General features: G+C 47.2%; 1 protein-coding gene across 7 annotated transcripts in view, besides 1 other annotated feature; it reads right to left on the bottom strand.

Annotated features, from left to right (window-relative positions):
- Msp300 (Muscle-specific protein 300 kDa) overlaps positions 1 to 21,483 on the bottom strand; it is a 106,126-nt gene that overhangs the window by 67,294 nt on the left and 17,349 nt on the right. For 6 of the 7 annotated variants that reach the window (NM_001201767.2, NM_001201768.2, NM_001273160.1 and 3 more), the window contains 6 exons: positions 17,761 to 18,033; positions 17,108 to 17,274; positions 16,772 to 17,048; positions 14,087 to 16,693; positions 694 to 13,881; positions 36 to 350 (listed from right to left, as the gene is read on the bottom strand). In NM_001201767.2, coding sequence (NP_001188696.1) covers positions 36 to 350; positions 694 to 13,881; positions 14,087 to 16,693; positions 16,772 to 17,048; positions 17,108 to 17,274; positions 17,761 to 18,033 — 16,827 coding nt within the window. Of the gene's footprint in view, positions 1 to 35; positions 351 to 693; positions 13,882 to 14,086; positions 16,694 to 16,771; positions 17,049 to 17,107; positions 17,275 to 17,459; positions 17,514 to 17,760; positions 18,034 to 21,483 lie in introns of all 7 variants that reach the window. The other variant, NM_001273159.1, reaches the window with a different exon arrangement.
- Positions 19,307 to 19,408: a mobile genetic element.

Below are 21,483 nucleotides of genomic sequence, written 5' to 3'. Positions count from 1 at the left end.
TATATATATTTTTATGATAAGTGCAAACAACTTACATTGACCGTGTCCAGTTTTTGGGCAATGATGGCAGCATCGCCATCGGTGGAGCAATCGTCGAGAACCTGTTGAGCCTTTTCGATCCAGGCGTCCATTTCCTTTTTATAGTTAAGGAACTCGGTGTGATCGGACAGATTCTTCTCGATCTTGGCAACCAATCCCTGAGCGGAAGTCAGGAGCTTGGTGTAGTTGGCCTGAGTTTCGATGGTCTGGTCACGAATGCGAGTGCAGGCACTCTGCTCCATGAGAAGCTCACAGTTGTCGTTCAAATCCTCCACATTATCCTTCTCGGCCAGCACTTCCTCAAGCAGTTTCTAATAGAAAGAAATAATATTTAGTTACAAGATCTAATATTGGCTAATTATAGCACATAAAGCAATTAGGCATTAGACAGGTGTCTGTGTAAATGATTAGCTGCAATTGATTATACAAATAGGTGATTAGCTGAAAAGTTAGCAGTAGTGATTAGTGAGGGTTTAGTACATGATTTAATTTCTCACGGTACGAGATATTTAGATACAAATTTTGTTGTCGGTGAGTTCTACTTAAAGTGCACGCTTTGGCTATGTTTATATTTGATTACATTTTTACTACTTTTCTTTTGGTTAGAGGTGCGTGCGACAGTTGCGAGATCTCGACTTGACGAAGAGTTCTTACCTTGGCATTAACCAAATCTTCGGGTGTCTTGTTCTCGCCTTCCTGGGATTTGGTAACGCGCTTGTTCATCGTTTCGATCCAAAGGTTGATCTTGTTGAACTTCTGCAGGAAGGTCTGCCAGGCGGCCAAGCAGGATTCTAAGCTGCTGCGAGCATCGCGGGATATCGTTTGGAGGGTCTCCCACTCCGAGGTGAGATGCTTAATCTCCTGGGCCACATTGTCCTGGCCTTCACTTCCGCTGGTGGCAATCACAGCCTGACTCAGCTCTTCACAAGCTTCAAGAAGGGCTTTGCCCTCCAGAGATGATGATTGTATATCTCCCAATCGATTCAGACGACTCTCCACTTGATCCTTCTCGCCATGGCAGTCGGCACACTGCTCCACCTCAATGCGAGTGCGTCGCAGCCAATCTTGCAGCTCATTGTAGGCCTGCTTGTATTTCTCGTGGCTGTTTACCTGGTTCTCCAGCGACTCGATGATTTTATTCACCTGGGTCTGCAGGTCATCGAATTTGGTCAAGCCGGGCTGGAAGTCCTTAAGATCCAAACTGTTGTCCTCCTTAAGACGCTGATTGATCTTTTCCACAATATCATTGTGGCCATTGATATCACGCTGAATGACGCGGAACTTCTCCAGCGCCGCTCGCTTCTCACTCAAGTCATTCAGGAACTCATCACTGGTCTTGACACTCGGTTCCACATCCTCCAGCCATTCAATCAGGATCTTGTACAGCTTAAAGATCTCCTCCAGCTGGGCAAGACGATTGGCCAATTTCTGGCGAACATCGTTCAGATCCACCAACAGTTTGTCAAAGTCCTGCTTTAAGGCTTCGGTATCTTCCTGAATCTTGGCTGCACCATTTTGTTCGGTGTTCATTATCACCTTCTCCTTGAGCTCCAAAAGATAACGCAGTTTATTCTGACCGGTTTCAAAACCTTGGCGAAGATTCTTTACGGTATTCAATTTGATTTGAACCTCGTTAAGAGTTCCGGGAATTTGTTCGCACTCGGAAAGCTTCTCACGAGTCTTCTCAATCCATGATTGGCACTCCTCGTACAGACTGTGATGCTGCTGATGCTCCTGGTAGTGCATCTCCAGGCGACGCATAACCTCCTTGGCCAAAGTTAGTAGAGCATTGTATTTGGTGGTCAGTTGCATAATAGCATTGCTGATTCTTGTATCGGAGCAAGTCTCCAGTAGAACCTGTGCCTTCATGTTCAGATCATCCAGAGTCTTCTGCCAGTCGAATAGGGTCTGCAGATGACCCTGGAATTGCTCGAGAACAACCTTCTTCTGGATCAAACTATCCTGCAGTTTGTTGTAGGATTGCACCAAAGCTTCGGTCTTACTTAACCACTCCAAAGCTTCGGTGTACTGATCCTGGTAGTCGGACCACTTGACAATACCCACTTCCAGATAATCCTTGGCCTTATTAAGAGCTTCCCTGTAGGCATCGAATTCTTCTTGAAGCAGAGCCACTTCCTGCTCGATAATCTCACAATCCTCGGGCTCGGCACTGCGACAAGCGATCTCGCCCTGTTCCAGAGCATTCTTAAGTTTTTGGGCGCCTTCCGGCAGCTCACCCTGCAGAATCTTCAGCTGGTGGGTCTTCTCGGCCAGAGCTTGTTTATCGCCCGTGGGTTCAGAGCATTTGCTCAATCGTTCCTTGGCATTTCTCAGCCATGTGGCAAATTCATTGCCCGCGTCAATCAAGGACTGATAGCTTTCGATGGTGTTCTTCTGTTTCTCGTACAAGTCCTTAGCTTGCTTGGTAAGATTCTCGTACTTATCGGAGATTTCAGTGCCCGGAGCACCCTGCTGAAGAACCGAAGCCTTGGACGTAACCGACTGAATCATGGGCTCAAATGACACAATATCCTGGACAATGTTGTTCGTCTGGCGAAGATTGGCCTTGCGTTCGCTCAATCCACTGCTGAGACCAGGTTGACCCCTCTTGGACTTAACGATCTTCTGTTCACAAGCCTGCTGCAACTTGGCCTCCCGGTCAGTAATCCATTGCTGCAGCTGAGAGTAGCTGGAACTGTAGTCAGCCCATTGCAATAGATTTGTCTCCAACTGCACCTTGGCTGTGGACATTTTCTTCACCAGTCGATCCCATTCGGTTTGCAGTTCCTTCATCTCGGTATTAATGGCGTCACGTCCGTCAGAGCGAGTGTTCCTTATTATCTTTTCGCCATTATTAATAGCGGTGTGCACCAAATTCTGGCCAAGCTCACGGTTGCGAATCAGATCCTGAATTTGCTCCAGTCGACGCTGAAGAGCCTCCTTGGAACCTGCTCCTTCACCCGCCGACTGAATTGTAGCCTTGGCATTTGCTATCCAATCCTTGGCAGATTTCATATTGGCATCGTATTCACGATGCTGATCGCGGTTGGTTTCCACCTTCTTAAGAACATCCTTGGCCAGATTTACCTGTACTTGATACACGGAGCTCAAGTGCCTTAGCTGATTGTTCACATAAGTATCCAAATGGGACTTTAGCAGACTGGCAGCCGAAGCATTAAACTTATCGATGTCATCTTTGCCTTTCTCGAGACGGGACATTACTTCCTTCATATCAGCCACCTGTTTTTCCTTTTCGGGTAGGTTGGGGCACAGGTTCAGTTTGTGGTTCTTCACAAGGATGTCGATCTGTTGAAGCCATTCCATCAGACGTTCATATTCCTCCTTATAGGCTCGCCACTGAACCATGGTCACCTCAAGGTTCTCCTTCTGCTGGTTGATTTCACGGAACAAGCCCTCGAAGCTGTCGCGCAGGGCACGAATATCATTCCTAATGATTTCCTGACCTTGAGCAGATGTACTGGCCAGCACCACCTCTCCAGTGTGGACCAAGTGCTCCACGAGGAGTTCACCCTGTGCCTGCTTGTTGAGAAGAGCTTCCGTAGCTTGGACAGCGTTTTCAATGGCCAATTTATCGCTTAAGCTGCTCTGCTTCAACGAAGGGAATTTCTCGCGGGCTCGTCCAATCCAGCTAACCAAATCATCGTAGGCCTCCTTGAACAATCGATGATCCCTGTACTGATCTTGACGATGCGACAACAATTTCTGGGTCTTGGCAAAGAGCTCGTCGAATGTATCCAGAACTTTTTGCGCCTGGAAGGCCGCCTGACTCTGTTGACCACTGGCAATCATTTCCTTGGCTTGGATCTTGAGTGCATCCACATCAATCTTCTCGACGCGCACCTTCTCCTCCGTAGATTTTACCCGATCCAATTGTGCTCGTTTCTCTGTCATGGTTGTTTGATGCTCACTCAACTCCTTAACCTGACCATCCAACCACTCATTAAACTTGCGAACATTTTGCACTTGATCCAGGAAACCAGACCATTGAGTAATTGAGTCATCCAGATTTGACTTAACATCCATGATGCGCAGAGCGATTCCGGACCAGAGATCCTGGAGATCTGTGAGTTCCTTATTGATGGCTTCGTGACCTCCGGGCGCTGTGTTAGCCAAAACATGCTGGGCCTGCTCTAAGATCTTCAAAACACGAGCAGAACCTTCGTCCTTTAGCAAGATAACATCCTGAATAGTGGCCAGTTTCTTATCCAGTTCTTTTGGACTCATAGATGACATGTCGGAGCAATAGTCCAATTTTTCTTTGATCTCATTGATCCAAGAGGAGCAATCAGAGATAGCGTTATCAAAATCTTCGTGTGAGGTAACATACTGTTGCCAACGGTTGTTGAGCTCCTTGACCTTGTGGAAGATCTGCTGGTACTTGGTTACCAACTCAGGACCCGAGGCACGATTGCTGCTGGGACCCTTCAGAAGGGTTTGGGCCTTCTCCGTGACATTATCCACCTCTAATTCCTTGGCGCGTACATCTCCTTGGAGGGCCTTCAGTGCATCCAACTGTGCACGCTTTTTCGGCAGATCCTCCTTCAGATCGATAGCATGAAGGTTGTTATCCGTATCTCGAATCCAAGCCAAACACTGGTCACGTAATTGCTCGTACTCCGACCAATGCTGTAGGCGAGCTTCGATAGCTTCAATTGTGGAGCTGATTGTGGTCAGTAGGCTTTCCCATTCTTGCTGGGTGGTGTCGATCTGGGACTTAATGTTTACCTGTCCCACATCCACCGTACCCGGAATAACCTTCTCGCCCAAAGCCCTAACTTGATCAACGCGTGGGAACTCATCGGCCAAACTGGCCTTCAGATTCTTTAGGCGGTCGAGGTTCGTGTGCAGTGAGATTTGTTCCAGATCCAGATCGCCCCAATAGTGAACCGTATTCAGGGTAGCATCGATAAACTCTTGAGCATCCATAACAGCCTTGGAGTACTGTTGATGTGCACTCACAATACCCTCGTAACGCTCCACGTAGTTCTGGGCACGTTTTTGCAGCTTTCCAAAGCGGTCAGAGATATCCTTTATGATTTGGTCCACAAGCTCTGTTTTCTCTGGCAGATTGGCGGCAATCTCCTGAAGATTACCCAACTCCACCTGATGATTGTTGATGTCGTTCAAGATGTCACGATAGGTTTGCAGTTTATTGCGTTTCTCATCCAGAGTCGTTTTCAGCTCAATATCAGCTGGAAGGGCATTCTCCGTTTCATCCAACCAGCTCTTCAAGCTGTCAGCGATCTCATCAAAGCCAGACCACTTGGCGATCTTATCCTGAATCTTTCTTGCAGTGATGGCAATGTTGTCGAACAACTGATCGAATGTCAGATCATCCAGTTGACTACGAATGGCCTCGCGTCCTTCGGTTGCTGTGGACCCATAGCACTTCTCGCCCAGCTCAACGGTGCTATTTAGAAGCTGAGTAGCTGTTGGCTGCTGGGCCAGAAGCTCCTGGATGACCACTTGTTTCTTGAGAAGATCGTCTCGAGATGCCACCGTGGACAAGTCACAGCAATCATCGTAACGGGCCTGAGCATTTGCCAACCAGTCGGCGCACTGCTTATACTTGTCATTGAAATGACCATGATCCTGGACAGCTTGCTCGCACTTCTTGAGAATCTCCTTAGCTGTAGCCTGTATCGATTGGAAGCGGGAGGAAACCTGTTGCACATTGACAGCAATCCTTGTTTCACCAGAACTCTGGACCAACTCTGAGGTGTCGTCCTTCACCTTGTCAAAGTCAGCTTCGTTTTGACGCAAATTCTGAGCCAAGGATTGGAAACCGTTCAGCTGTTCTTCCTTCTCCTCAAACGAGGATTTCAGATTGTAGTTCTTGAGGGAATTCTCAGCCTCGCCCAACCAAGTGATCAGTCGATCTAAGTTGATTTCGTAATCATTCCATTGTTGTAGACGATTCTCTAGTCCACTCTTTACGTCGCTCAACGAAGCTCCAAACTTCTCGAAATCGGCATGCAAGTTGGCCAGATCACGTGCCATTACCTCCTTGGATCGGGCTGGTATATTACTGGCCTGTTGCTCAATGTGATCCTCCAGGGACTTGAGTTTGGCCACACCCTCCGGCAAAGCATCTTGGATCTCGTTGATCTTTTGAAGGCGAGCTTGCAGAGCTGCCTTATTGCCTGAGTAGTCCGAGTAGCCGGTAAGACGATCCCAAAGATTCTTCTGGTAGTCCTGTTGAGCCTTCTGCAGCTCACTGAACTGCTGGTACACATCGAAAGCTCCATCCAGATCGGCAACTAACTTGGCACAGTCCTGGCCCACTTGATCATATCGCTTGTTCACCTCAGCCACCGCCTTGGAGATCTCATCCGCATTGGCTGGAGCGGCGCTGCCCAGAAGAGCTGCTGCCTTTTCATTCACAGCCTCGACTATGCGTTTATGCGAGTTGATGTCTTGGTTGGTGGCCTTGTACTTGTACAACTTGGAGCGAATTTCTTGGGCACTGGTCCAGCTAGCAGGGTTCTCATTGTGGATCAGTTTCTCCACTTGATCCAACCAGTTGACGGTTTGATTAAGAATATCCTGGTAGCTGGAGAGCTGAACTCCCTGCGCTTCCTGGCGTTTTTCCAGGTTGCGAATGCCCTCGTCCAGTTTGTCCCAACGATCGCGGATATCGCGCAGGTCCTTACGGATCTTCTCCCTACCCTGAGTGGATGTCTCTGGAAGAGCCTTTTCTCCAGCTGCATTTAGAGCAGCAAATAAGCTCTCCGCTTGCTCCTTTTCAGACAACAGCACTTGCAAAATGTTAGAACTCTGGGTTGGCTCATCCAAAAGGACCTTCGCCATCTGCGATTCGATGGGTTGCAGCCACAAATCCACCTCGTTGTACTTATCCTGGTAGAACTGGTGATCATCGACCAGATTTGACCAGCGGTTAACAACCTCCTTGCTAAGGACTTGAAGCAGCTGATACCGATTGGTGATCTGAGTGGTTAAAGTCTTTAGACGATCGGCTCCACAGTTGTTAAGCAGAGCGTGGGCAGCATCTCCGAAGGCATCGATCTCCTTCTCCTTCTGGAGTATCAACTCCCTTTGAATCTTGTACTTCTCCAGCTGCTCCACTTTCTCATGGAGCGTGGACTGCAGCTGCTGTTCGCGGAACACTGCCTCTGCACTGCGGCACCACTTGGTAAGTTCCTCCAACGCCTTTTCAAACTTGTCCCACTGGGCAAGCACATCCTTCTGTTTGCCTTCAATGCCCTCGATGTCATCAAAGTGACTCTTCATGGTGGTCTCCAATTCCTCGATCTCCTTGTCCAGCACTTCGTTACCCTTTTCGGAGGTCGTTGCCTTCACTTTCTCAAAGAGATCACGGATGTCGCTGATTATTTTCATTGCCTGTGGCTTGTTCTGAGCCAATTGTCCCAAAGTTTCAATCTTTCGCTTAATGTCTGCCTTCTCACCATAAGCATCGTCGCACTCCAGCAATTTGGCCTTCTCATTCGAAATCCAAGTTTTGGCCGAGGACAGAGCGTTGTTTAATTCATTGTGCTTCTGAACACAATCATCCAGATTGTGCAAAATTTCATCCGACTTCTGGACTATGCTCTGGAAAAGCTGTTTGATCGAGGTCAAGTACACATTCAACGAGTTATCCTTGATCTGGTCGACCAGTATTTGTGCCTTGTCGCAGACATTATCAACCAGAACATTGTGTGTGGTGATCTCCTGATGGAGCAGCTTGTGGTTCTGCAGTTGAGCACGCTTCTCCTGCAGCGTCGTCTTGGGTTCAGTGTGACTCTGCATGGCCTTGTCCACATCCTTCAGCCACTTGGTAAGCTGATCCTGGGCAATGCTGAACTCGTTAAACTGCAGCAAACACTGATCGATCTTTTGCGTCGCCGAGTTCAAATCATCGGTATAGTTGTCCCAAAGGGTTCGCAGGGCACGCAATTGCTGGCGAATGATTTCACGGCCTTCGGGGCTGGTGTGACCATAGAGTTTCTCGCCACGATCGATGAGTCCCTCGAATAGAGTGGAATCCAAAATGCGCTTGTCGGACATCTCACGGAGTTTATTTTGCTGATCCTGCAGCACGCTTTGATCGCCGACAATTTCATTGGTCTTGGCCAGCTCGTCGACTGAAGATTGAAGATTCTGCTTGAATGAATCAAAGTCCTTGTCGAAGCTTTCGTGATCCTTTACATAGTTCACATACTTGGCTATCGATTCCTTGCACAGATTCTTCAGGGTCTGATAGCGAGTATTCAGGCGCGACAACTTAAGGTTCAAATCGGTTTCACCCTCAATCTCACGGCCTTGATCCATTAGCTCATTGATGGCCGCACCGCGCCGTTCGATGTCCTTTGAAATATCCTGAAGCTGCTTCAAATGGGCGTTCTTGGCTTCCGCCGTACTCTTAAGGTTCTGGTTCTTAACCACCGCCTCGACATTCTTCATCCAGTTGTCTAGCTCCTCAATGATTGTATCAAACTCATCCCATTTAGAGCAAAGCTGCTTCAGTTTTACCAACGAATCCTGACAAAGAGTCATAAAGTCCTCCCAAGATTGCTTCGGTTCCTCGAAACCCTTCAGCAGAGCTGGATGGCCACTGGGATGGGTTTGTGTGAGCACCGTTTCCAATAACTTGTGACAGGTATCGAAAATGGAATCACCCTCAGGCTTATGTTGCAGAAGATTTTCCACAACCAGCAGTTTCTCCTCGGCGCCTTCCTTTTCAAATGTCGTCTCGTTGAGGATATCAATGGCCTCGGATTTGATGGTATTCAGCCAGTCTTGTGCCTTTTCCAGGACCTGATCATACGCTTCATGCTTGACCACATGATTTCCCACTGTTGTAATCCTATCGGAAATCTTCTTGGATAGCGTGTTATACTCCTGGATAGACTCGTCGGTCTTTCTCTCGGACTCATCATCGCAAAGGGTGACAGCCTTGTCGTGCAACTGCTTCAAAGCATTCTTGTGCAGAGTGATCTCCTGCAGCTGGGTCTTGTAGTTCTGGAGGGCAGCTTTTTTGGTGGCCAAAGTGGGATACAATTCGTCAGTGGTGGGAACCTTAGCTTTCGATTCGTTAAGATAGTGAGAAACCTGAGTGTAGCTTTCTTCGATTGAAGTCTTTTGAATCAAAACACCCTCGACTTGCTGCATAAAAGCATTGGCCTCATCTCGCAAGTAGTCGAACTTCTCACGCATCTGGCGAAGATCAGCACGGATACGTTCGCGATTATCGGGCGATACCACCGGGTACAAAGCCTCACCAATATCGACGGCATTATTCAGTAGTATCTGACCATTGTCGAAGGTCTTGATGTAATTCTTGACGGTCTGCAGTTGCTGAGCTGTGGCAGAGGATGATCCGGGAGATCCCATGCGAGCAAGTTCCTGGAACTCGATCTTGGCATCACCAAACCACTCGTTGAAATCCTTGGCGGCCTTGGCAAAGTTAGCGTTTGATAACTGAGCACCACGGATCTTATCGATGTAGCTGGTTAAAGCCTTGGACACAGCTTGATATCGCTGCACCAAATGGGTGACAAACTGGCCAATTCTTGCCTCCGGATTCTTTTCAATTAGCTGTTGGGATGTCTGCTCGAGGTTATTAATAATGGGCTCATGGGCCAACACATCCTGTTGGAGGATAGACAATTCTTGAAGCTTCTGTGGAACCTCGGACAGATTTACTTGGCTGCTAGTTTCTGCCTTAACGCGTCCTTCAACGTCACGCAGCCAGTTGGAAATCTGCTCATTCGATTGCTCATACTGCGACCACAAATCGACGTTCTCGTCAAGGATTCCCTTGATTTGGTCAAAGCTGTCCTGCAGAGCCTGCATATCCTTGCGCAGTAACTCGGCATCGCTGGTGAGTTCAGCCAGGTTCTGTGGCGACTCTACCGCCTTCAACATCTCCAAGGACTTCAGGGTCTCGGCATGGCGTGCCTTGCAGTCATCAATGCTCTTGCTGACTTCCTGCAGAGAGGACTTCTTGACATCCAGATTGTATTTGTCACTGGAGGACTCCGGCTGACACCAGGCCACCTTTTCGCGTTGAGTGGCAATGATACGCTTCAGCATGCCCACCTTATCGGCGTGGAACTTCTTGAGGAACTGCAGCAGAGAACTTTCAATCTTCTTGGCGTAAAGATCAACGTTCTCATAGCGTTTTTGCACATTGTTCAGTTCTTTGGGTATGATGGACTCACTGAAAGTTGGGTACAAATTACGCAGCTCGTCAACCTTTTGTTTGATGTTGTCGATTTCGTTTCCACTATTATCGAGCTCACCACGCAGGGCACGGCATTGCTGAAGACGCTCCATGATCTTGTTATTATCACCGGACATGTCATCACATTTGATCAGCTGCTCACGAAGTTTGCTCACCCGTTCGCCAGCTTCCTTCGAACGCCTGCGCAACTCTTGTTCCTGGTCATTGAACGAGGTGGTTATGGCACTTAGGCGATCTGCATTGTTGTTAACCTCAGCAAACTGCTCAGACAATAGTTTGTTGAGTGCAGATAGAGCGGGAATTTCCGCACCTTTGTTGATCTTAACCAAATCATTGGTTTTCTCCACTATCGAATCCTTCAGAGCCTGATACGAAGGTAGCTCCGTGCGGTACTTGCTCAGACGCATGGGTCCAAACTCAATTTCAATTGAGTTATCCGCAGCATCGCAGAGTCCCTGATTCGTTTCGGACAACCAGGGAAGCAAATCCTTCTTGGCATCCTCGATCTGTGACCAAATAACAGCTTCCGTCTCGTACACATGCGCATTCTTAGCGGTTTTGTCGTGCAAATCCTGCCAGTGTTGTTTGGCTGCGGTGACCTCCTGTGGCACTTCCTGCGGAATGGGTTCTCCAATGGCACTGAAAAGTTTGCCCACATTGTTGCCCCGACGCTCCAGTTCATCCAAACTGAGCTTCGACTTACGCAACTGCTCCATGGTCTTTCTGGTCTTCTCGGAAGCTTGATGGAGCTCGGTTTCATCGCGTGGCTGTTGAGGTATAGCATTGTATAGATCTTCTGCCTTCTTCAGTTCCTTGGAGAACTTGTCCTTGGAATCGGCATATTCTCTCAGGGCCTGGCTAATCAGGTTGTACTTCTGAATGCGATCAGCTATTTCATTCTGCAGAGAATCGTAGTTCTTGTCCATGATAAGTAGGCTCTCCTGAATGGCGGGCATGCTAGCAATATCCTCACGCATCAGCAATGAACCTTCGTCATGAATGCGATTCTTCAGATCGGCTTGGTATTTCAGGGCATCATTCAGAGCGACCAAATCGGCAATGATTTGATCGATATTATTTAAAGTCGGATGCTGTCTGAGAATCTCGTCTAGCTTAGCCCGATTTTCTTGAAGTGCCTGTCCAAAGTTATGCTCCAGGGCATGGAACTTATCTTTGCGCACGGTCATCTGTTGGATTTGCTGTTGCTGGCTCTGCGAGCGCAGTTTCAGATTCTCTAGTTTATTCTCAACATCGTTCACAATCTGGGTGGCAATCAATGGACGACGAGACAGAGCATCCCTCAACTGAATGGCCGGGTTTTCATCAATCTCCTTAGCCTGACCCTTCCAGTATCCAATACCCTGACCCAAATTATCGATCTCATCAATGACCTTGGACAGCTCCTCGGCAGCAGGTCCTTCCGGCTTGTCCAGCTGATGCTTGAGGTAGTTCAAATGCGATTCGGTGTCATTCTTCCAGCCCAGCAGCTCTGTCCATTTCTCCAGAGCCGCCTTCTTTTGCAGCATGTTGGTCTCGAGGTTCTGATAGTTCACCACCAAAGCGGTGTAGGCATCGTTCAGGGCATTCGACTCTTCGGGAGTTGCTCCCAAAGCCAATTGCTTAACTTCATCGTATATGGCATTGAAACTTGGCTTCTTATCGGCATGCTCCTGCAGTAGCGCGTGTATGACATGGAGACTGGTTTCCACCCGCTCCGGGTTGATCTCCTCCACCTGAGTGACCTGGTTACGCAGCTGCTCCATCCAGTTGGAGAAGTTCACCAACTTGGCATTGAAATCCTGCCTGGAGATAATGGCGTCGGACACCTCGTTGATGTGACCTCGAGTTGCTTCCGAAAGCTTCTGTAGCTTGCCCTTCATTTGGTTAACACGATCCTTCAAAGCGGCTGCTCCTTCAGGAGCCAAGTGCAAACTGATTTGATCGGCATTTTGACCCAGAGTCACCAGTTTGGCCTGTTGCTGCGAGATCTCGTTGTTGAACGACTTCAGCTTGACCAGCTCCTTTTCGAGCTTGTCAATGTGCGGGGTGTTGAGGACAGCTGGACGGCGGGACATTTGCTGCTCACCCTGTCCAACCCAATCCTCGAGCTTGGCGGCATCGGCGTCGAATGACTTCCAATTGGCCACCAACTTTTCGAGCTTGGCGCTCGCCTGTTTCGCGTTCTCATGGACGGCAGTCCAACGCGAATGCATGGCGTCCAATTCGTCGGGGGCATTGGTCTTACATAACATTTTATGACTGATGTTTGATATGCCATGGAGCTTGTCCAATTGCTCCTGGCACTGTGTCTCGAATTGTTGGGCATTCTGTTGCATGGCAACGGCTTCTTCGAGGGAGATGGGCTTAGAAACTACATTATTTACCTTGACTTCGCTTTGCTCCACGGCTGGCTTGATTTGCTGCAGACCGGCCTGGAACTGCTGCCAGTTGACAAGATCCTCCTGCACAGCCTGTGCCTGATGGTCCACGTTGCGATTGATGGCACTGAGGACCTCCTGCAGCTTGGTAATCTCTCCCTTCAGTCGCTTGGCCTCGGCAATGTTGCCCTCCTTGGGCGCCAACTCGGAAGCATCGGCGGCCAGAAGATCCAGTTGCTTCATGCGATCCCCAAGGATACGCTTGAACGCCTGCACCTTGACCACACGCTCCTCCGGTGTGAGGTCCTCCGATTGAAGGGCCTCGATATTCTTGGGCGCGACCTTGTTGGCCCATTCCTGCAGTTCAGCGAGACGGGTCTTGTAGTTATTCCACTTGGCACTGTAGTCTTCCAGATAGCCGACGCGATCCTTTACGTGCTCCATGGTGTTGAAGAACATCTTCTCCACCTCGGTCACTTCCTTCTCGAGGATGGGACGCTTATCGGGTGCGGCCAGAGGAGCCAGTTCCGATTTGAGAGCATGCAACTTAGGCAACAGTTGATGGGAAGCCTGCTGCAGTTGTACGTTAAGATCTCTCTTGGACTTCAGATCCTGACTGACGTTCTTGGGATCGGTTTGCAATGGTGTCAGGGAACGCAGCTCCGTCTCCGCAGTTTGAAGCATTGAGAAAATATCGTTCTTCTGGTCCACAAACTCGCTCCAAACGGCCTGGGTGCCCTTGAGGGCCTGCAGTTTGTCGGAGGTCTCTGTGTACGCCTGATTCCATCCCGTCTCCAGATTCTTGACCTCGGCATTTACAAAGGCCGGGGCATGGACATCCTTGATGAGATCACGTCCTCTTTGCAGCATGGACATGATATGCGGACGCTGGTGATCCAATTGGTTGATGGCATACTGCTGCTCCTCAATCAGACGATTCACACGATCCAGACTATCGGGAGCTGGTATATTGGCAGTCTGATCCTTGACCTTGCTCAGCAGACACACAACCTCGTGCACTTCTCGGCGGTAAGTGTAGCACTTTGAGAAGACTTCCGTCTTGACCATCGTGATTTCAATCGTTGGGATAAGGTTTTTGTAGCGGGCGATCAGATCCTCCAGCTTCTTCTGCTCCAGATTGGCCTCATCTTCGGTGGCGTAACTAAGCAGAGAGTCCAAGGTCTTGACCAACCATTTCATGTCCTCGCGTTTGTTGTCAGCATCTTGGCAGATTTTCTGTTTTAAGATAATTAATAATTAATTAGCCATGGCTTATAAAAAATTGAAATAAACATAGGAGATATATATAGAAGCATATTAGTTACCACTAGCTCCCTCAGCTTCAGGGCAATGCATGATGGGTAATGAGAGGATTATTTATTTATTTATTATTTATAGGTGATCGAAATGGAATGTTTATAGATCATTATTACTAGCTCACCTGGAAGACCACCTTCTCCTTTTCGAATTCCTCCATGGTATTCACTTCGTTCACAATATTCTTAAGGCTCTGATCCACGCCGTTCATCCAATCGACCATGTCGTTGAACTTCAGATGATAGCCCTGCCATTGGGCCGGGATTTGCTGGAGAGTCTGACGCATGTCGCCCAATTTGTTGGACAACAGTTGCCACTGCGACTTGGCATTGTCGTAGGCCTGATCCAGACTAATGTCACCGGGCTGCTGTTGCCTGTGGGCCTGAGCCAAACGTTGCATGTTCTGGAGGCATCGCTCCAGGCGAGGAACGACATCCTGTTGCAGAAGGAACTGCTGGTTACGCTGGAGTATGGAGTCCACATCCTCATTGCGATTGAGGGCCTGCTGCTCCAGCTGCAACTCCTTCTCTACATCCTTCAGAGATTGATAGAATGCGTTCTCATCCAGTCTAAATTCCAGTTTCAATAGATGCAAAGGAGCCTGGGACAATACATTCTTCCAGCGGGACTGCAACTGCTCCACACTGTGCACCACAGCAGGTTGCTCCTGGGCGGGCAATGTGGTCAGAAGTTGTTGAGCCGACTGCACCAGGTCATTCATCCAGCGATCGTTGACCTGCTCAAAGAAGTACTTCTGTGTCTCGATTGTCGTCTTCGATTCGATGTGCTTCTCCACCAACATGGATTCAGCTTGGGTTAGCCATTCGCTGACCACACGTTCGTTGTCCTTGAAGTTACTCCATCCACCGGCTGCCGAATCCAAGCGCTGTTCCCATTGCTGGGCATTTTGAATCACATAGTTGAAACGCTCGTTCAGCTGCTGCATTTGCTGGGAAGCAGGAGCAGTATCGATCTTATCATCGGAGGATACAGCCTTCAAGAGATTCTGGAACACCTTGTTCTTGCTCTCCAGCATGGATCGGTAGTAGACAGTGCGCGAGAAGTAGGTCTTGTGTTTGTGCAATTGCTCATTGATGGCATCACGGCCTCCGGAGAGATTGTGGGTTCCCAGAAGCTGCTCAGCCTCACTCAGCCACTGGTGAATCTCTTTTTGTCCAGCCTCCAGGGATTCCTGTTGGATCTGAAGCTGGTGGAACAGATGCAGCTTGGCAGGCAATTGTGCACGTATGCGCACCAGAGATTCCTTCTCTTGCTTGAGTAGCTTCATCATCTTATCCACCTCATCGCGGGAAAGGTCTTGGATCAGCGATTGGAAGTTCCTGCTGATGGTTTTGAACAGCTCTTCGTTGTCATCGATTTCGCTGGCCAATTGCTGCAACTGCTGGCCGTACTCCTTGACTTGTTCACTGTTGCCCAGAACTTGTCGCTGGTCTAGAACGCTTTCGGCTCCTCGCAGCCATCTGGACAGTTGTTCTATGCCCGACTTGTACTCCTGTCGGGATCGGATAATGTCACCAGCATGCATGTACTGCTTGGTGTTGGCAAACAGACGCTCGAATCGCTCAGAGAGAGCTCCATGTCGCTGACGCAATTGCTGGGCAATGGGCTCCTCGCAGGAGGCAATCAGATAGTTAGCCGAGCTAGCGAGGGCATCAAACTTGTCCTTCCAAACGGGTATATCCTGAAAGAAGTCCAAACGCTCATCCTCGCTTTGGTTGACCTTTTGCTCGGCCAGCTGCAGCCACTCCTCGCAGGTGGGGGCCAATTGGTTCCAGCTGCGCCAGCAGTTGACCACTTCCTCCAGGGAGTTCTGACAGCACTTCAGTTCCATGGAGACGCGCTTCCAGCGCTCCTCGGTTTCATACATGAATCGATCGATGTCGTTGATCTCCTTGCGCGGCACATTGCCATCGCGCTTGTACTCCTCCACCACCTGTTGCATATCGACAAAGGCCTTTTGGAACTCCTGGAAGATCTTGTTGCGCGACACAAAGTTCTTGTACTGCTCCAGCTGTTGGGCCACCTTCTCCTCGTGACCATACTTTCCAGTCCATCCGCGCATCTTGTTCTCCACCAGATTGAGGAAGGCAATCAAACAGCACTTGTGCTCCAGGAACTTCAAACGTATCCTTCGCTCCGCTGCCTTCGGTCCGACCTCCTGAAGTCTACGCTCCATGTTGCGCAACTGCTCCAGGGGAATCTGTTGAGCCACCGGTGACCGCTTGGCATTATCAAACATGGCCAAAATGCGCGGCAGGTCGGCAAAGAAGAGCTTGTGCTCCTCCAGCTTCCTGCTGATCACTGCGGCCGTCTCCTCATTCATTGCATTGGGTATATCGTTGTCCATTAATAGTTTCTCTGCTTCGGCTAACCATTTGCCAACGGTGCCGAAGTCGCCGGGCAGCTCCGAATCCAGCAACCAGAGCCAGTACATCATCTGGTACTGGAGGCGCTGCCACAGCTCGTTAATCTCCTCCCAGGATTGGCGGGAGACCTGCAGGAATCCGCTCTGGCTCTCAATGAGCTGTTTCAAGCGATTGTAGGCCGCCAAATGTGCATCGACCTCAGAACGTGCCAGTAAATATTCACCAAAATCGCGTGGGAACGAGCTCATCATGACCATGGGCTCGTACTCGGTGGTCTTCTCCACCAGGAAGCGACGCAGTTCGTCCGCCTCCTGTTGCACATGCGACTGGTCGCGGGAAGCACCCTGCAACAAATTTGATTGGATAAGTAAAAACGTTCACAGCTCCCGTTGTATTCGAAAGCTTCAAAGATCAAAACTCGCCTTTGGTTCGGGATACTTGTGCAAAAATTGCGCCACATATGTCATGATACTCTTCTCGTCCGGCTTGGGTACGTCCACATCCTCAGCGTCCAGGAGCTTGGCAATGCCCAATTTGCTTTCGGCCACATCGAAAGCGGTCTCCAAACGCTGACGGTTGCTGGTCTTCTTCAGCTCAGCCAAATTGACCAGGTTCGCCTTGATGGCATCGATGAGGGCCAGGAAAGCGACGCCATCTCTCCAGCTGGCGCCGAAATCCTTTACCTCCACACCACTGTCCCTATTTAATGAGTATTGATTATGAATATGAACTACTTAGCATAGGGTGCGTCCACTCACTTTGGCAAGGCATTAGTCACCCAGTTGAGCAGGGTCTTCCTGGCACCCTGCTTCCACTTCTCAGCCTTCAGATCGCCGTGCTTCTGGTTGCCAACACTGTCGAGGGAACTAACCGAACCGCCAATACCATGACCCAAATACTCTAGGTTCCGGCTGTTCTCCTCGATCTGTGGACATATAAATGAGTTAGTACATTTACGATACTTCCCGCATGCAATGGCAATGTAATGGTTAAACTTAAAATATGGAAGTGCCTTAAAAGGTTTGGCTACCAACTAAAGACGATATTCTACCCAAAAATAAATGAGGTACACAAGACAAAACAACAATTTCATGTCGAACTTGGACCCACCTGTGGCGCATAATTTATAACTACTACTAAGTTTTTCCGCCTCTTTTTACGAAGCTTGTTTACGTGTTATCAATCAATGATATCAATAAAAAAAAGTATATAGAAAAGAAGTTTGATAGGGTTAATTACGTTTAAAGTTTCAAAATTGCTGGTCATTTGGAATTGAAGTGTACATCTCTACTGGTGGTAGCCTCGTGAGAAGGTGTACAACTAGCAACCAATTGTAGGTGGTGCTCTCAATTCGTGAACTGGTGCACTCGGTGTATTTAATATATATATATAGTATATAAGGCATGCTTACCTGGAAGTACAAGATGATCGTCCATATCAAGCCCAACACAACTGGTGGTCTCCCATCCACCAGATCTGCGGGATTGATATTGACCAACTTGATTCGTTTGCTGGCCAAAAATTGCAGGGCCGTATTGGCATTGCTAAGGAAATGTGGACGCCGTAGAACGCGACCCTTCTCCACGGGCAAACGTTCTCCGGACAGAACTTCCAGCAATGCGATTAGTTTCGTACCATCGCGTAAGTCATTGATTAAATCATCGATGCGAAGCGGTGGAACACGCTGAAAAATAATAATATTAATAATATAGGTTAGAGCTAACTGTATCTGTAACTGAATATATATCAAGTCATTCGCTTCAATTTAAACTTTCACCCTTAAGACATAAAAAAAAGGTGTTCTAAACCATTAATCTTCGGCTAGAAGCGCAGCAACCTAAAGGGAAATCCATCGAAGGTATTGGGGTTAACTTCTTTTTAAAGTGTTTCTGCTTGATAAATTTAATTTCGTTTAAATTACAACTCTTACTTAAGTAGAGTTAAGTAGCCCACAATGGGTCTTGAGTGCTTTTAGTGTAATTTTCGGAGCACTTTATGATGCTATTAAGTGCACTATGCCAACGTTATGCACTCACTATAAATATATATATAAACTTAATGGGGTGCATTGAATAGATTTAATTTTGAACAATTTCGACTGCTCTTTACAGATTTGCATAAGTTTATTTTCGGTTAATCAATCAAATGCAGCTCACGCAATCGTTCGAGGCGCATTAAATCAATTAAAATAGTTTAAATTCCCATAGCGATGCGATAATTTGCGGTGATACTTGCAGTGTGGGCCAAGACAAATTGGCAAATGGCACGAGCAGGCATTTAACTTCAATCCACCGCAAAAGATTACAGTTTTTAAGGTAATGCCATTAAGGCGGCAGCAACGGAAGTGGCACCAAAAACAAACAACCACCAACTAAGCAAACAACAAAACGTGGAAAATTCATTGTAATTGAGTGTAGCATTTAATTGAGCTTCTTTCTTGTGGGTAAATAGTTTCTGCAAAACTTTATTCAACTGCTGCCAGCAGCAACATGCAAAAGACAATGACAATGGTAAAAAAAACTTTGTACGGCAAAAACTTTTCATTTTTGTGTGAATTCTGCTTCAGAACAGACATAGCGAAATCAATTTCAATGCTTCCGTTTCCGGTTCCACTAGATACGCCCATCTTTTTTACCCTTAGTTCCGGAATTTATGGTGTCATAGTGCTTCATATAAAAAACTTTTTCCACATTCCGCTGTTTATTTCGGGCAGACATATATGTCATTACAGCCGTTGCCTGGTTGTCTCTTAGGAACATAATTCTTCCCGGTCATGACATCGGTGAAAAATGGGTCTTAATAGCTAATCGCTCAATGGATACCTTTCCTTGATGAGACCGCCAAGTATTATAATTGCATTGGCTTAAATTGATAAGTTTCACAAAGTTCTCGGTAAGAAGGGAGCTTTATATAAGTATGTCACTTATCTAGTCGACTTCTTGAATAGCATTTTCAAATTAAAACTAGAGAGAATGCTGTAGTCGAGTTTCCTGACTATCAGATACCCGCTACTCAGCTAGTGTGAATGCCTGTTACATACTTTTCAACGAATCTAGTAAACCCTCTATACTCTACGAGCAAAGGGTATAATTATTTATGCTATCTACTTGTCAGTCATAACCATAATTCTACACCCTGGTTGAAAAGTTGCTTAGAGAATTGTAAATCTTCTGTAATCTTTCCACTCGTCACCTGTCCACGCAATTAGACGGGCACCTGACAAATGTTCGCAGCATTCGTGACCCACTTTCCCGCCATCAAATCCTTTCTAATTTAATCGCCTCTAATAGCTGAATCCTTTCACTTTGGTTTCATGGGGGTCTGGACGCATCGATATGGATTCCCCATGCGGGTGCTCCAACTGGAGGGCACAACTCGTGCCAGGGCGTTGCCATCAATTATGTCATAGAGCAATGAAAGCGAACTGTGGAACTGGGTTTGTGGGGCCGCCACTCAAAAATTGAACATCCAACGAGCTTTTTGTCACTCGGACCCACCGCGAGCGTATAAATTAATTCATAAATTTTAATCAAATTCTATGGAAAGCGAACGTTGGGAGCGGGTTTTTGGGTCGTCAGCGCAGTCAAATAAAAACCTCGTTCACCTTGAACTAAACTGAGCCAAACAAACATTTTTTTGAATTTCGGCTGCCCCATCAAATGATTTTACATGCCATTCGAGTGTGTATCTGTTGGATACATGGATATACAATAGTATGGTGGAAATGGAAGACGCATGCTAATTGATGGGTCTAACGAATCTTCAATAGGTAAACGCAAATTAAATAAATCACTTTTTATTTGCAACGGCAATATTTATTATTTATTGCCTCAGTAAAACGTGTCCAGCCAATCGTTGTGCAATTGCAAAGGCAGCTACAGCAATTTGCCCTGTCATTATGCACATTAAATGACTCATTTGCATATTGCATAACTCCTTGATGTAGATGTTGCATCTGCGATTCCTTGGACGCCTGAAAATTGAACTTCAATCTGGAGAGCCCAGCCCACGCACTCTGTATTTCGATTCGAAGACGGATACCCCTGCATTTCAGCTGCTCCTTTTATGTGGAATACATACGAGTATAGCTGACTGACAGCCTTATCGAGCTGCAAGCTCTTTGCAGTCGAGAAACTGGTTTTCGGATTGAATTTGGATTGCATTGGAAGATTAGCCGGCCGGCAACAGTTTTTCCTACATGCACTTATATACTTATACAGTAGTGAAAAAAATTGTAATGGCTGTCTGCAATTAATAATAGTGGCTCATAAAATTAATTCGATTGAGAAAATGCCGTTGTAAGCACATTTATTCCACCAAAAAATATATGTATTAAGTTTAAAGTCAAATTTGTATGCCTTAAAATATAAATTATTACACACATACATTGTACATGATTTATAAAAAAAAAAAAAATTGATGTTTATTTCTTTTATAATGTAAGTAAGGCTGAATAGTACAAACTACTTTCTTTTTATAGATTAATATTTCATTGAAGTATATTTTTGAAAACTTTCCAATATCCTGCACCATTATAACCACAGTAATGTGGGCGACAAAAAATCGCCGGCTCATGTCTGCAGATTGCAGTTGGTATTAAAAGATAACGCATTTGAGACACCAAACGAAACATGGCTCACTCAATCTGTGACTTTGGACGGAGATTGCCTGAAAAGTCTGAGGAGACGGAAAAAGACTGAAAAGTGCATTAAATCACCTCCGATCTGGAGGCATGAAAGTAAGTCAGTAGGCGTCGCGTGGGTTTCTTGCCGGGTTAATGGCAATGCAATTGAAGCCACCACCAGCCGATCCCCGCCAGAAACGGAACTGTCTGGCATTAATGCAACTCGCTGGTTGTTGGCTTTCGGGCAACTTTGGTTGGATTTCTTCCAACCATTTTTTTTTCAATATTTTCTTTACAATTTTCTTTCTTTCTTTTTTTTTTTTTTTGCATTGTTCAAAGTCTGAAGTGGTAAGAAGTATGGAGAGCATCTAGACAGTTGTGTTGAGGAATTTCTAGCATTGGTGCGTGTGCTCATAAAATATTCTTGGAAGCTATCCAGCGAGAAAGAGTGACTCCAATATGTTCAGACATGACAAATGTTTATCCAGAACCTGTAGGTACATATTTACT

This window comes from Drosophila melanogaster, chromosome 2L (assembly GCF_000001215.4).
Source record: "Drosophila melanogaster chromosome 2L".
NCBI classification, from domain to species: Eukaryota; Metazoa; Arthropoda; class Insecta; order Diptera; family Drosophilidae; genus Drosophila; species Drosophila melanogaster.
This window is presented reverse-complemented; position numbering and strand designations above follow the sequence as displayed.